At 48.5% G+C, this 13733-nt stretch overlaps 6 protein-coding genes across 6 annotated transcripts; 4 read left to right on the forward strand and 2 right to left on the reverse strand.

Annotated features, from left to right (window-relative positions):
* Window positions 1–121: 121 nt before the first annotated feature.
* Window positions 122–1312, forward strand: UA08_03541 (hypothetical protein; the record flags this gene model as incomplete). Its single annotated transcript, XM_020265852.1, has 4 exons — window positions 122–136; window positions 199–244; window positions 331–1204; window positions 1261–1312. 4 exons carry the CDS (start codon window positions 122–124, stop codon window positions 1310–1312), a joined length of 987 nt encoding a protein of 328 aa, XP_020121286.1.
* A 225-nt stretch (window positions 1313–1537) lies between these two features.
* UA08_03542 (hypothetical protein) lies at window positions 1538–2305 on the forward strand (the record flags this gene model as incomplete). The annotated part of the gene is made up of 3 exons (XM_020265853.1): window positions 1538–1653; window positions 1711–1801; window positions 1868–2305. 3 exons carry the CDS (start codon window positions 1538–1540, stop codon window positions 2303–2305), a joined length of 645 nt encoding a protein of 214 aa, XP_020121285.1.
* A 158-nt stretch (window positions 2306–2463) lies between these two features.
* Window positions 2464–5468, reverse strand: UA08_03543 (hypothetical protein; the record flags this gene model as incomplete). Its single annotated transcript, XM_020265855.1, has 7 exons — window positions 2464–3423; window positions 3482–3836; window positions 3908–4233; window positions 4297–4374; window positions 4433–4792; window positions 4846–4862; window positions 4982–5468. The coding sequence occupies 7 exons, from the start codon at window positions 5466–5468 to the stop codon at window positions 2464–2466; spliced, it is 2583 nt and encodes an 860-aa protein (XP_020121284.1).
* Window positions 5469–6265: 797 nt separating this feature from the next.
* Window positions 6266–7044, forward strand: UA08_03544 (hypothetical protein; the record flags this gene model as incomplete). The annotated part of the gene is made up of 4 exons (XM_020265856.1): window positions 6266–6335; window positions 6405–6490; window positions 6569–6659; window positions 6728–7044. 4 exons carry the CDS (start codon window positions 6266–6268, stop codon window positions 7042–7044), a joined length of 564 nt encoding a protein of 187 aa, XP_020121283.1.
* Window positions 7045–7680: 636 nt separating this feature from the next.
* On the forward strand, window positions 7681–8692 carry UA08_03545 (Cytochrome b-c1 complex subunit Rieske, mitochondrial; the record flags this gene model as incomplete). The annotated part of the gene is made up of 4 exons (XM_020265857.1): window positions 7681–7975; window positions 8141–8229; window positions 8289–8439; window positions 8511–8692. The coding sequence occupies 4 exons, from the start codon at window positions 7681–7683 to the stop codon at window positions 8690–8692; spliced, it is 717 nt and encodes a 238-aa protein (XP_020121282.1).
* Window positions 8693–9816: 1124 nt separating this feature from the next.
* UA08_03546 (hypothetical protein) lies at window positions 9817–13641 on the reverse strand (the record flags this gene model as incomplete). The annotated part of the gene is made up of 1 exon (XM_020265858.1): window positions 9817–13641. One exon carries the CDS (start codon window positions 13639–13641, stop codon window positions 9817–9819), a length of 3825 nt encoding a protein of 1274 aa, XP_020121281.1.
* Between the last annotated feature and the right edge of the window lie 92 nt (window positions 13642–13733).

The raw sequence follows: 13733 nt of genomic DNA on the forward strand, positions 1-13733 counted from the left end.
CAAGCCTCCGGTTTGCTGACTCTGGTAAATGCATTTTCGCCATTTGTTTCTCAGTCGCCATATCCCATTTATAAGATCAGTCCCTCGCTGCCCGCTGTTGAGGGCAGTCACCCGCATCGCTATGACCGCAGAAAAGGTAAGCAGCATCCGCTCTTCCCAATTCTTTTTTTTATTAGAACGAAGCTAATAAAAGCGCAGGATTTCAGTAGTTCAAGTGGAACACAACACCCAAAGAGACTGGTGTGTAAGTGATATGGCGTTCCCAGAAGACATGTAAGGCGGGGTAGTTGGTTATGAAGCTACGCTAACCATGAAGCATACGCCGTCAAGTCGCACCGGGTGATATCTCAGGACCGGCTGATGCCGAACAAGAAACAAACACCATCAAGTCAGCAGCTACCCACCTCGTCGATGACATAGCACGCTCGGGCACATCGACGCCGTCGTCGGTGATGCAACAAGAGATTGTATCGCATCCGGCTCGAGCGCATCAATTCGTGATCAACCCCCCCCTGACCATTGCGCAATTGCATCCTACAAACCCATTACACCAGTTCCACAAGTGGTTTAAAGACCCACGACTACCTCGTTCATCAGCGCCAGAGACATGCACGCTGGCGACGGCATCTCTACCTTCGGGTCGCATTAGTGCTCGGATGCTTTACTTCAAAGAGCTGGATGAACGGGGATGGGTAATCTACAGCAATTGGGGTAGCAAGGAAGGAAAAGGCCAGCAGATATTTGGGAGTGGGTTTGCTTCATCGGCTGACGGAAATGTGCCTGGCGGCATTCACGATTCTGCTGCCCTTAACGAAGGAAACAAGTGGGCAGCGTTGACCTTTTTCTGGTCAACTGTCGAGCGCCAGGTGAGAATTGAGGGCTTGATAGAACCGTTGTCCCGCGAAGAGAGTGAGCTATACTGGCGCACTAGAGAGAGGGGGAGCCAAATTGGCGCCTGGGCGAGTTGGCAGAGTAAAGTAATGTGGTCCGCGAGTCCCGAGAGCTTCCCACCTCCGGATGAATTGAAGGATCCGGATTTCGACGACGGAAGAAATGAGCTGGAACAGCGCGTCAAGGATGCGGAAGCTCGGTTTGCGGATGTTGAGAATATTCCTCTACCGCCGTTCTGGGGAGGGATTCGAGTCGTCCCCGAATCCGTGGAGTTCTGGCAAGGTCGTGCCAGCCGGCTACATGATCGATTCCGGTATGTTCGTGTAGGACAGACTGACCATGCTGCTGAAGACTTTAAATGGCGTATAGAAAGATTGTCGCCTTGATAGAGTATAAGTCAACTAGTGAATCGAGCGTGTAATTTATAATTATATATTGTATTACGATTACAATGCTAGTGCAGTTAGCTCCCGCAGTGGGAGCCTGGGGCATTCATCCCTGCCTATCAGCTTAGCTATCAATTAACGACTCTCCATCATCAACAAGCGCAGCTTTCATGGATGATACTTGCCTACACGCTCTGACACACGAAGTGACCAGTCGCCATCCAGATTTAAGAGGCGATTGAAGCCAGTACAAATTCATTATGACGACTTTCTTCTCCTTTGATCGAAGGGAAACCTCAATTACAGTTACAAGATGGGTTACACTCGCAATTGCGAGCGGTGCATTTGCGGCTTTGAATGGATTATTCGCGAAATTGTATGTTTCTTCTTAATTTGCTAAAATGAACGCAACTTATTGACTGACTTGTCATAGAACAACAACCGAAGCCACCGGATCCGCAGCAATCAAGATTGCGCATGCGTTGCATCTACCTGACGGAATGGTCGAAGCTATAGTTCGAGCGGTACACATAAAACCCACCTCTCAGAGATACCTCTGGATACTTGGCTAATATTGTATAACTAAATAGATATGCTTCGGCCTCAACCTCCTCAGCAACTTCATAATGTGGGCTCTATTCACACGCGCTCTAACCGCTGCGCCTTCCACGACCAAAGTATCCATCACAAACACATCGGCCAATTTCCTCGTTACTGCGATTCTGGGCATGATTGTGTTTAATGAACGTGTTGGTGGGCTGTGGTGGCTTGGAGCTGGGATGATGGGAGCTGGATGTATTGTTGTTGGCATGAGGGATGAGAATAAGAAGAGCATTAGTAGTAATGCGCAAGGAGGCCCGGACGAAGGGGTACTAGACAATGAAGAAGAGGGGGAGCGAGAACGAGAAGAGGAAGAAGAAGCTATTTCGCTGCATGAAGAAGGGTTCGATGTTGCGGATATTCAAGAACCATATCGCGATGAGGTCGCGCAGAGCGACCATAGTGCGGGAGCGAACCATTCGAAATAGAAATTTCTACTATACCTAGATAACTAGTTATACAGGGGGAAACAACATATATGCCGGAAGACGCAATTAATCGCAATGCATCTCTAATCTGTCATTGGTCATAAATCTATAATATCGACTCACTATACATGCATCGTTGTAGCAGAAGACCATGCAAACTACCTCTCTTGGTCTTCTAGTTCGACCATATCATCCTCCTCGGTACCCTGCGGGATACCAGATTGGTGGCTACCACCTGTAGAATTATCTACAGCATGATCATTCCGCTGATGCGCAAGCCTCGCAGAAGACTCCTCAAGCCTTATACTTCGATCCCCGAGTAGTCGTAATGGTTTGCCTAACTTTTGTAGAAAGGACCATACTTTCTCTTCAAGCGTGGCAACAGATCCTTGGTTTTCACCGTTGCCATTGGTAGTAGACCAAGTTGGACTTGATCCGTTTGCTGCTATGGTAGCGTTCTCCTGCGCTTCGACCTTGAACTGATACTTGAGACAATCCTTCACCGTGACTAGACCCATCAGGCGGCCGCGTTGCTCGACTAGAATGACACGCGGGCCCATTTTCTTGAATAGTTCCATCACAGTTTCCAGGGGAAGACGAGGGTGCACGGAGATTGGAGTATGATGAACGTACGGAGTGAAGTCTACGGTTGAAGCACCGGTGGTATTTTCCAATTCATCGAATGTTTGAGGCGCGCCTTGCAAATGCGTAGTAGATGTGGACCTAAGACTTTGTATCCTAGTAGTAGCTGCAGCAGCTTCGTGCGTGAAGATGCACTTCGCATTGGGAGCCAGCGGTTGCACGCGTCTCGCCTTTTCGATTGCGTATCGAAGCTCAGTACGGCCAATGTAGCCGACGAGTACCTTGCTAGCTCGATCCTCGACAATGGGGAAACCTTGGAACTTGTTATTGTTCAGCAAGTGTTCTGCTTCGCGCACGGTGAGGTCGGAAGCTGGTAAATAAAGAGGGCTGCTGGTCATGACACGGGAGACGGGGACATTGAAAACATGGTCTTCCTTGTTGTCCAGAAAAGGAAATCCGTTGAACCAGATCATGCGATCTGCAATTCCGCCATTGCCAAAACGCTCACTAACAGCCTTTGTAACGCCAACAACAATCTACCAAAAGTTAGCCACTGATGAATGAAATGGGTTAAACTCCAGAGTTATGACATACCATAGTGGGAAGGATGTACACCAAAGCGCCCGTAATTTCGAACATTATAACAACGACAGAAACAGTGAGATGCATAATTCCACTGAGCGCCGCTGCTGCGCCTAGAAAAGCATATGTCCCAGGTGTGATGCAGGGAACATCGGGTTCGCAGGCAGCGAAGAAATTGGAGTCTGGAAATGATTCATGCAGAGCTTGCACGAGAATTCCAACCATTCTTCCAAAGGATGCCCCAATTGCCATCGATGGAACAAAGATGCCGGCCGGAACCTTACATCCGTACGAAATGATGACCAGGAGGACGCGAAGAATCGTAGCAATAAGGAGTGAGAACACCATCGGCCAGCGATTTTGAGTGCTGAGAAGAGGGTATACCATGTTAATAATGCGTCATGGAAAGAAGCATAACAAAAAATTGGGTTTACTAACTCGCAGATGCCTTCGTAGTTATTGTCGCCTTCACATTCTCGAAAAAGCACCTCCATCATTTGTGTCATGTTGATTCTTAGAAAGATATTGGGGTAGCATAGAAGTGCAGTCAACCCAGCCAGAACGACAGACTCGGTCACAGGATATGGTCCCAAATACTTCTTTCGAAAAGCTGCTACTCGTAGGTTCCATTTGATCACCAACGCACCATACAATCCCCCGAAGACTCCCAGAATGACGAAGAATATCAGCTCAAAGAAATGCCATGTACGATCGTACTTGACTTGAAACATGACTAGTTGACCAGTCCTAAAGGGATTCATGGCCTGTGACGGATTTAGTTTCACTGACATCATTCCCTAAGATAGCATATGATTAAATGCACTTACTGCTAAGACACCGGTTGCAATCAAAGCGCAGAAGTAGCTTCGCCAAAGAGTTTTTAGGGGAAAATAGGTCGACATCTCCTGCTTGGGGTTTCAGTTCCTGAGAAAACATGGTCGTATCTTAGAAACAGGAACTAACCTCGAGAGAGAACAGTACTCCACCAATTGGGCTACCGAAAGCCACTGCAACACCTGTACCGGCAGAAGCAGTCAATATTTCCCTTGTTTTCGCGGCATTCAGCCGGTATTTGTTAAAAAACCGCGAAATGACATTTCCTGTGCACACGGCGTAATGCACGCTTGGCCCTTCCTTTCCCACAGAGAGCCCGGAGGCGATTGAAAGCGGCAGGCCTATTGATTTAATAAAGAGGGTGGTTGCGCCTAAGAAGCCCTTCATCACAAACCCTGCTATAATGCACTTGATTTCGGAGATACCAGAACCTGCGGCGTAGGGCGAGAATGATTTGACTAGAAAAGCCGACGTGAAAGCGAAAAGGATCTTGTTGAAGTCAGCATACTGCTGCTCATAGAAACGGGCAGATAGAAACGTACCGCGAAAAGGAAATATACTATATAGTTTAGAAAGGCATTGGAGCCCCAATGGTGCCATTCCGGACATTCTTCAAATCAGAAATGGAATTGTCAGTCCAAAAGACTACCAACGATTTTTAGGCTCTTCGCTCCTCACCATCTTCCGCGCCCCAGCAACAAAACTGCTCATTCAGATAAAAAGCCGTGGTGCAATATCCCAACTTAATATCAGACAACCACTCGGTCACGATGTTCAAGAACGCAGCGTTGAGCCCGATTGCCGCGCCGACGAGGGTCACAACTAGCCAGGCTTGACCCGCATCGTAGGATTCCCACAGCTTGCGGCGCCAGCCAAACGTTCCCTCTTGATCCCAGAAGCCATGGCCTTCTCTTCGGCGGGCGCGGCGACGGGACTGTTCTTGGATGGCATCTTGGACCCAGTCAATGGTAGAGAAATCCTCGTAGCGCTTTATTTCATTGATCTCTTCAGCCACGGCCGGGTGCGGATCGGCTCCTCCGTTCCCAACCCCATTGTCGCTCTGATCTGAGACGGAGAATCCAGAAAGCCGGCGCACTGGGCCGTCTATAGGGGAGAGAAACGCATGAGGCCGTGCGGAGCTGGACGACGCGCGAGTGATGGTCATAAGTATAACGGTGATTCTGAGGACAGTCGCATAGGCTGTGTGTCCTAGCGCAGTTGCCTCCGACGTCTACCAGGCTGTAACGGGCCTCTTGAATCGAGAGTTGGGCGGCGGCAGAAGACCTGTTGTTGCGTCGACGTAGGCAGACGTTGTCGAGTTGTGATTGACTTTAGGTAGTTGGCTATTGTTGATGTGGTGAAGTTGATCACATTAGTGAACCACCCTAGAAGGCTGCAGCTAGCCGATAAGATAAGCAAGTACCTAACTTGTAACTAACCACAACTACAGCTGCGAACAGCGAACTGCGAACAGCGAACAGTGAACAGTGGACAGTGAACACTCTTGCGAGAGAAGACTGCGATTTGTGTATGATTTCTGGTTCCTTGCCTAGAGTTACTAACAGAGATGTTGCTGAGGCAGTGACGGGATCTTGATTTGACCGGTCTGTAAGTGTAGCTTCGACGTCCTGCATTCTCTTCATAAATGGATAGCAAAACAGTGTAGAGAGTAATAATTCCAAAGCATAATAATCAGCCCATCAAGAAAATGATTTCGCTGTGTGAGTCTTGAGACATGTAGAGGCAGTTGTTTGCTGGATCCGACTGGTTCCAATTAACTCAGACGCGCCGCGACGATCCAACACAATCTTTCTTTCCTCCTTCTACAGCTGCAGCACATTCGCGAGCGATTCTTAACTCTACCCCGAACTTCAAAAACTCGAAATTATCGACATACCTGAACTTTTAATTGGCACGAGCTTGGCTTCTTGAGCTCAACGCGTCCAGCAACTTGATTTCGCGATGCCCTCCGACATGCACACAGACCGTGACGCAGACTCAGACGCAGCCACGGGCCAGACTGTTCTTCCGCGTATGACTCCGGATGACTTCTTTTTTCTCTTTCTGATGCAAGCTGATCTAATTCTTCACGTTTGACCAGTGGCCCGAATAAAGAAGATAATCCAGCTAGATGAAGAGATTGCACAGTGCTCACATAATGCAACGTTTCTCATTGCGATGGCTACAGTACGTTGACTACCGATGAAGTGATCCCCTCTACATTCGCCATACGAAATACAGACGCTGATACGATATCCATCTCAGGAACTCTTCATTCAATACATAGCAGAGCAAGGGTATAACGTGGTCAAATCCGAACGCAAGCCTCGGAAGACGATCCAATACAAGGATCTTGGTACGCACGCTCTCCAACAGACACGGGGGAAAAAGGGTCTGTGATAGGCTAATTTACGGTGATAATAGCGACTGCGGTTTCGCGGATTGATAACCTCGAATTCCTCGCCGATGTGATACCGAAGACTACAACCTATCGACAATTTAAAGAGAAGAGAGCCCGCGAAATAGCACATGACACGCCTATAGCGGAGAAAGGACAGACGACCTTAGACAGCGCTGCGATAGGACAAAATGGTGCCGCTCGTCTTCCGGGGGGACAAACACTTATAACGGCCAGGCCAGCTCCAGCAGAGAGCCCTATGCCCACGGTATCTATGATGATTGACCGGTCGGCCGAGTCTGAGCCTGATGCTGCAAGTGGCGATGTTGAAATGACTGGATAGACACGTACTGTCAATGAATATGAGGGAGTTTTGGTTGCTCTTTTATGTTTGAGGAAGCTTGCATGCATATCATAGGAGTTTGCGGAGGCTGCTAGGCTATTGATTGCGATTACTTCATCAATGGAACTTTTTGACTATACCACGGCATTACATGTGTCAGCCAACTTCGCGTTGATAGAGACAGGGCAAAGCAGCAACAAGACGATGCCATCAGGCGAGCAGATAAACGGATCGGGCGCAATGTAGTTGGCTCTGCTCTAGCAGAAACGAGCCTGTTCAGTAGTACTTCATGATTGTCATTGTCATAATGAACAAAACCAAAAGCAAGAAAACAAGAAGAATGAGCAAGTAGAAGCAGAAGAGAGAAGCCGCAAGTCGATACAACCAGACGAGCTAGTACGGATTAAGTAAGTCCCGCTGGCCAATCACAGGCAAGATGATTGATCCCGGCTGCTTTTCGGGAAGGCACCTCAAACCTCCCAAAATCCTCGTGCTTCCGACGTCTCTCTCTCTCTCTCTCCTCTTCGCACCTGGCCTTCTCCCCTCTCGCCAACCCAACGCAATTGTTGCCGTTTCCAATTGCGGTCTCCGTCTATCCCTGCGTCTGCGTCTTACTCCGACTGTGCTTGTCCGGCCATGTCTCAACAGCTCACCTCCGCCTCGACGGCGCTCTTGCGCGCCTGCGCCCGTCAGCAACTGCCCACCAACGTCGCCCGCTCCGCCATTGCCGCTGGCCAACAACGAGGTGTTGCTGCCAAATCGTCCTTTGAGAGTCCTTTCGGCCGTTCCGAGGAGACCGACACCCTGAAGATCCCCAACTTCAAGAAGTACACGTCCAAGGTCTCGCCCACGACGAACAAGGTCTTTTCGTACTTTGTGGCCGGAACAATGGGTCTTGGTTCCGCCGTTGGAGCAAAGGCCACCGTCCAAGGTACGTCAATGCTTCTCTCAATCGATGGTTACTGCCCATGCATTTCGAGAATTTCACGTCCTTATGAAACGAGTACCTGGCGGTGCATACCGGGATTGTCGGGCATACAGAGAAACCATTGGAATATACGAGAATGATAGCTAATCAATGACCCTCCAATAACAGACTTCCTCGTCAACATGTCCGCCTCTGCTGACGTCCTGGCTCAAGCTAAGGTCGAAGTTGCTCTAGGAGCCATCCCCGAGGGCAAGAACGTATGTCTACAATATTTCCAGATCTGACAACAAAAGGCTAAGCAATTTTAAATGAATAGGTTATTATCAAATGGCGTGGCAAGCCCGTCTTCATCCGCCACCGTACTGGAAGTGAGATTGAAGAAGCCAATAACATCGATATCCAATCGCTCCGGGATCCTCAAGCCGATGAGGATCGTGTGCAGAAGCCTGAATGGCTGATTATGCTTGGTATGGAGAGCCTTCTTCCTTCTACTGTTCTCAATAACGAGAGTAGAACTAATCGGCCTGAATTTTATTAGGCGTCTGCACTCACCTTGGATGTGTGCCTATCGGTGAAGCCGGTGACTTCGGTGGTTGGTTCTGCCCATGCCACGGATCCCATTACGATATTTCTGGCCGTATTCGCAAGGGACCTGCTCCTCTGAACCTTGAAGTTCCCTCGTACAGCTTCCCCGACGATGACACTCTTGTGATCGGTTAGAAAGTTTCTTTTTTTCGAGAGGGTCAGTCAGACAAAAAGAAACAAGAAAAGCAAAAAGATATAGAAACCACCCAAAGCCACCATATGTTTCAATAAACAAATCACAAGCCTGTTATTTTGTCAATGTGAACTAAACATCATTTTCCTTTGTTTGGGGCGAAGATCCTAGCGCTTTTACCTTACTTTTTGGTTAAAACAACACCCTATAGAGAAGAAAAAGCGCTAATGATATGTATTATTTTGATATATACGGACGTACATACATTTCTTATATTTGAGCTTTAAATCAAGCATTGGTAGTGACATGATTTCAAGGGCCCTAAACAGGGCTCCAAACGAGCCATGGGATGATGTAGCACCCATCACCTGATGACTGTAATTAATTCACCGGCTTTTAGTGTCTTTAGATTTATTCAATTATTGAATTCGTATTCATTATATTCATATTTTTTTAGTTTGCCAGTCCACAAATCTATCGAACCAACAAGTAACTAAACATAAGAGTTGAGATGTGTCTATCTATATCCATATCAAAAATTCAAATCAACACCGCCGCCACCCCATCGTCACAACCAGCCACCGTAAAGATTTCCCAACACAAAAAAAAAAAAAAAAAAAAAGAAAAAACAAAACAAAACAAAACAAAATTCGAACAAGCCAAACACTTATCCGCAGGGAATCTTAACAGTGGTATGGATATTCCTCGATCATTGGTCTGTCGAGCAATGCAAATGACAAAAGAAAAAAAAAAAAAAAAAAAAAAAAAAAAAAAAAAAAAAAAAAAACAAACGCCGAAAACACCTTTTGCTTTGCTTTCCATTCCAACACAGACAATATGTGTATGATACATGCTATAAGAAGAAAAATTTTTTTTCAGATGATCAGAAAAGAGAAAGGATTTCTTTCTGTTGTCCGCTTCAAGACGCCTACGTAGAAGGCCATCGAGAGCTGAAGGGGTGTGGGAGGGTCCAGCCCTCGTATGCCACCACGTAGGTCATTAGAAATGGTATGAAAAAGGAGGTATTAAGATTTGTGAAGATGAAGGTCGGTGTGGGGATATCGAATGGCGAAGAGGGTAAAAAAAAGATAAAGCTGTGCACCATTTCGTTGGCGTTTTTAACGTTCTAAATGCTAGCAGCAGCGGTGACACTGCCGCCAACCATGTCGACAATCTTGCCGGCCACAGCTGATGGGTAACCGCGGGAAAGCATTTCTTGGACAACACTTGTTGCGCGGGAGCGCTCGTCTGCTGCAATGAAAGCGCGCGTCATTGCCTCATAGGTGCTAGGTTCGCGTTTTTCGATGCCAATGCTGTCGTAGATTTCCCGAGCCTGATGGATGTTACCTTCGGCTGCCCATCCCTGGATGAGAGTGTTGGCAATATATGGAGTCATTTCTACACCATGACTGCCCATGCTGCTGACTATGTCGCTGGTAGATGAGACCTTGCCATTGGCGACCATGGCCTCAAAGAGAGCTTGGTACAGACATGGTTGAACACGCACATCTTTACTGGAAATGACGCTGTCGAAGATAGCGCGCGCACCATCCAAATCACGAAGCACACAACCCTTGGCATGAATCAGAGAAGCATAGTGCACGGCTTCTGGTCGCTGCCCAGATGCCTTCATGGACTCAAGTACTTTCTCGGCTGATTCCATGTTGACGGGTTCCAATGAAGCATGAGCATCAATAAGGAGTTTGTACGTATGCATGGTAGGCTCAATGTTCCGCGAGCGCATCCGCTCGTAATAGGCGAGGATCTTGCTACGGTCGCGTTTGGTATTCAAAAAGTATTGAATCATGGAATTGTAAGGGGCTGGACGAGGTTTGTAGTTCGGCATGGATTCCATTTCATCAAACATTTCCTCGGCGAAACGTTCGTCACTGACTCTACATAGAGCGTTGACAATGGTACCATAGGTGACACTGGTGGGACGGACGCCGTTCGCACGCATCTCGGCAAAGTAAAGAAGACAGTCATCAATACGACGTGCTTTACCAAGCTTGCCAATCAAAGCGTTGTACAAGAACGAAGTCGGCTCGACGCCTTCGGAGATGGCCCGATGGAAGATTTTCACGGCTTCAGTTGCCTCGTCAAATGTCTTGGTCGACTCTTTCAACGTGGTGATGTACAGTCCAAAAGTGTTTGCAGTAGGAGCAGCACCAATCTGTGCCAGCTCCTGGTGATACTTTGAGGCTAGGTCACGTTCGCCTACTGTTAAGCAAGCGGCAACCATTGCATCGAGAATCGAGGTCCAACCATATCTGACAGCGCTGTATTGAGGGAGCAGGGGAACATCCTGTCGTGCCATCGCTAGAATATCGTTTGCAAGATTCATGCGACCGCACTTGGCCGCAGAGTTGATGAGCTTGGCATACGTGATGTAGCGTGGATGGCGACCGAGACGACGGATGTTGCGTAGTTTTGTCATAGCTTCGTTGAGATGAACGTCAACGCGTCTAGTTGAAGCTTCCAATTCGTCAGAGATGATCGTCGATCCTCTGTAGTCTGTCGTGTAAGCATAAGGATCGTAGTTGTCTTCGGAGCTCGTTGTCGAGGAGTTGATCTGCGAGGAAGTCTCCGAGACGGGAGTATAACGACTAGACGAAAGCGACTGCTGCCTGGAAACCGAAACAAACTGATCCTGCCATCTCTGAACCAGATCAGGGCGACTATCGGAAATTGACAGGATTGCCTGGTCGACCAGGCGTGAGGTGAAAACGTCCAGGGGAGTACCGGTAGAGAGAGCCACGTCGACCATGTGGGCAAAGCGGACAAGGTGAGGGGCATTGAAGGCAACCTGGTTGTTGATGATCATGCCTGCTTGGACTTGAAGAGCAAGAGTCAAATCATCTACACTGAGTGCCGAGATGCCCATTGGACCCAAGCTAGAGATAGCATGTTCGGCAATTGGGGAGACCAATCCGCCGTTCTCAACCATGGATCGGACCAGAGTCATGGCAGCAGGAGAGGAGATCACCATGCCTGACTCCATCAAGAGGACACGGCCGAGAAGCTCGATGGCTTCATCAATCTCTTCGCGGATAGGTAGTTGAAGTAACTGTTGAGCAGTAGTATCTTTGCGAATTCGGTTGAACATTTTGCGTGCTTCCATCAATCCCTCTTCGACGTGGCCGCTCTTGAGGAGTGCAACGGCGTACATGGTGGTCGGTTGAATCAAGTCCGAGGTTGTTTGATCGAGATTACTCAAGACGCCCCAGAATGTCCGAGCAGCCAGCACGTTACCTTGTCGAACATGCAACGCGAGCATGGGTACTGCTGAGCCAATGGCATCTGCTGATTCTGCGACAAGTCGATCATACGACTGGATGGCGACCGCGGTGCTTCCGGCATCAGCAGCAGCCACACAAATTTTTGCCATGGCCTGCTGCAAAGCAGAGTCCCGAAGCTTAGCGGTGGCGTGTGCAAGTGCTTCATCGAAGTCTCCAGCGTTAATTGAGGATTGAACTAGAGCGTCACGGACGATGATCGATTCAACGGCTTCCAAACGAGACACCCGGTCCTCCTTAACATCATCGTAGGACGAGCGAATACGGTCAAAGAAGCGTAGACCACCATCGCGCTTGCCACAGGTGATATAGGCGCCAACTAAAGCAGCATAGACTTCACCATCCCGACGTTCGACAATGCTGAATACGCCATTATCATCTGCCATTGCGAGTTCGCGGTATTCGTTATAGCACTCAACAGCACTTTTCAGATCGCCTATCTTGGAAAATGCCGCAATCATCGAGGGGAAGATAGCGGCATGGGGAACAAGTTTTTGTGTTTCCATGTGAGCATAAATCCGGATCATGTCTTCGACGCGGCCAGCCTCAGCGCAAGTAATAATGAAGGATTTGTATACTTCCATTGGGAAGACCATTTCGCTGTGCCGGTTGGTTGCTGCATCAAATAACTTAAGCGCAATGCTCAGTGAATGGTCTTCTGCAACAATTTCTCTCTCTAGTTCGCTGGAGCGGAACAAGAACTTGCCAGGTTCCTCCAAACCACCGAAACGAATGCGTTGCTGCTCAAGCGTGGCTCCTGATATGGAAATCTCAACAGCACGTGACACCAATACTGCAACGAGTGTTTTGTATGTCTCTTGATTTGGCATCACCCGACGGCGTAGCATGTCTGAGTAGACATCCAATGCCTTTGGAACGGCATGGTAAGAATCCGTGTGTAGCTTGATGGCAGCGAGAAGTAAAGAGTTATATGCCTCGACGGTGGGGGTAAGGCCCTCACGCAGAAGTGCTTCGAATGAAGCAGGGATTTCTGCGTACTTCTCTGCTACCGCCAAGTCAGCAACCTTGTTGGATGCAATGTAAGATTTCTCCGCATTTGCATCAGTTGACTGCTCTAGAGAGATTTCTGATTCAGCGGAGGTGCCATTAGGAGCAACAATTGTTGCAGCATCATCCTCGGCGTCGGCATTCTCCTCCTGGATTTGGATTTCGCGAGCAACAGCTTCCTCCACCTTGGCGCTCACATCGACATTGACGGCGGCCTTTTTCAGGTCCCGAACGCCATCCCCGGACGAGTTCTCCTGGGAGTAATTTTCACTCTTATCCGTGATTTCATCTTTTGGCTTCCACCCTATCCGCTTCTTGAATTGGAATTGTCTCCAATCACTGTCATCGCCTGTCTGCTGGGCATGTTGCCAAGCAGCATAATACGCGGCTAAGCCAGAGTCGCCTGAAGTGGAAGTCGATTGACCGGCCTTGGCGCCAGCACCCGATGAGCTCGAGGCATTCTGGAAAGTGCTTTGCAGTTGCGAAGTGCGATGGAATTTTAGGGAACCGGTTGTGGTGGTAAGCGGATTAAGCGTCGACGAGGTATATGTGGACTGGGATGCAGCAACTACCGACTGAGCGTAGCCATGGGTGAAGGCTTTGGCAAAGTTCTGTCGCGCGAGATGTGTGAACGGCTTAAAAACCATTTGTCAGATGGGGGTCCTCTTCAAAGAGAAGAGGAGACTCTGCGAGATGTCAGTCTGCTGGTATTCTTGAAACTCCGTGGACACATGGTGCA

The sequence above is a fragment of the Talaromyces atroroseus genome (assembly GCF_001907595.1).
Source record: "Talaromyces atroroseus strain IBT 11181 chromosome Unknown scaffold_3, whole genome shotgun sequence".
NCBI lineage: Eukaryota > Fungi > Ascomycota > Eurotiomycetes > Eurotiales > Trichocomaceae > Talaromyces > Talaromyces atroroseus.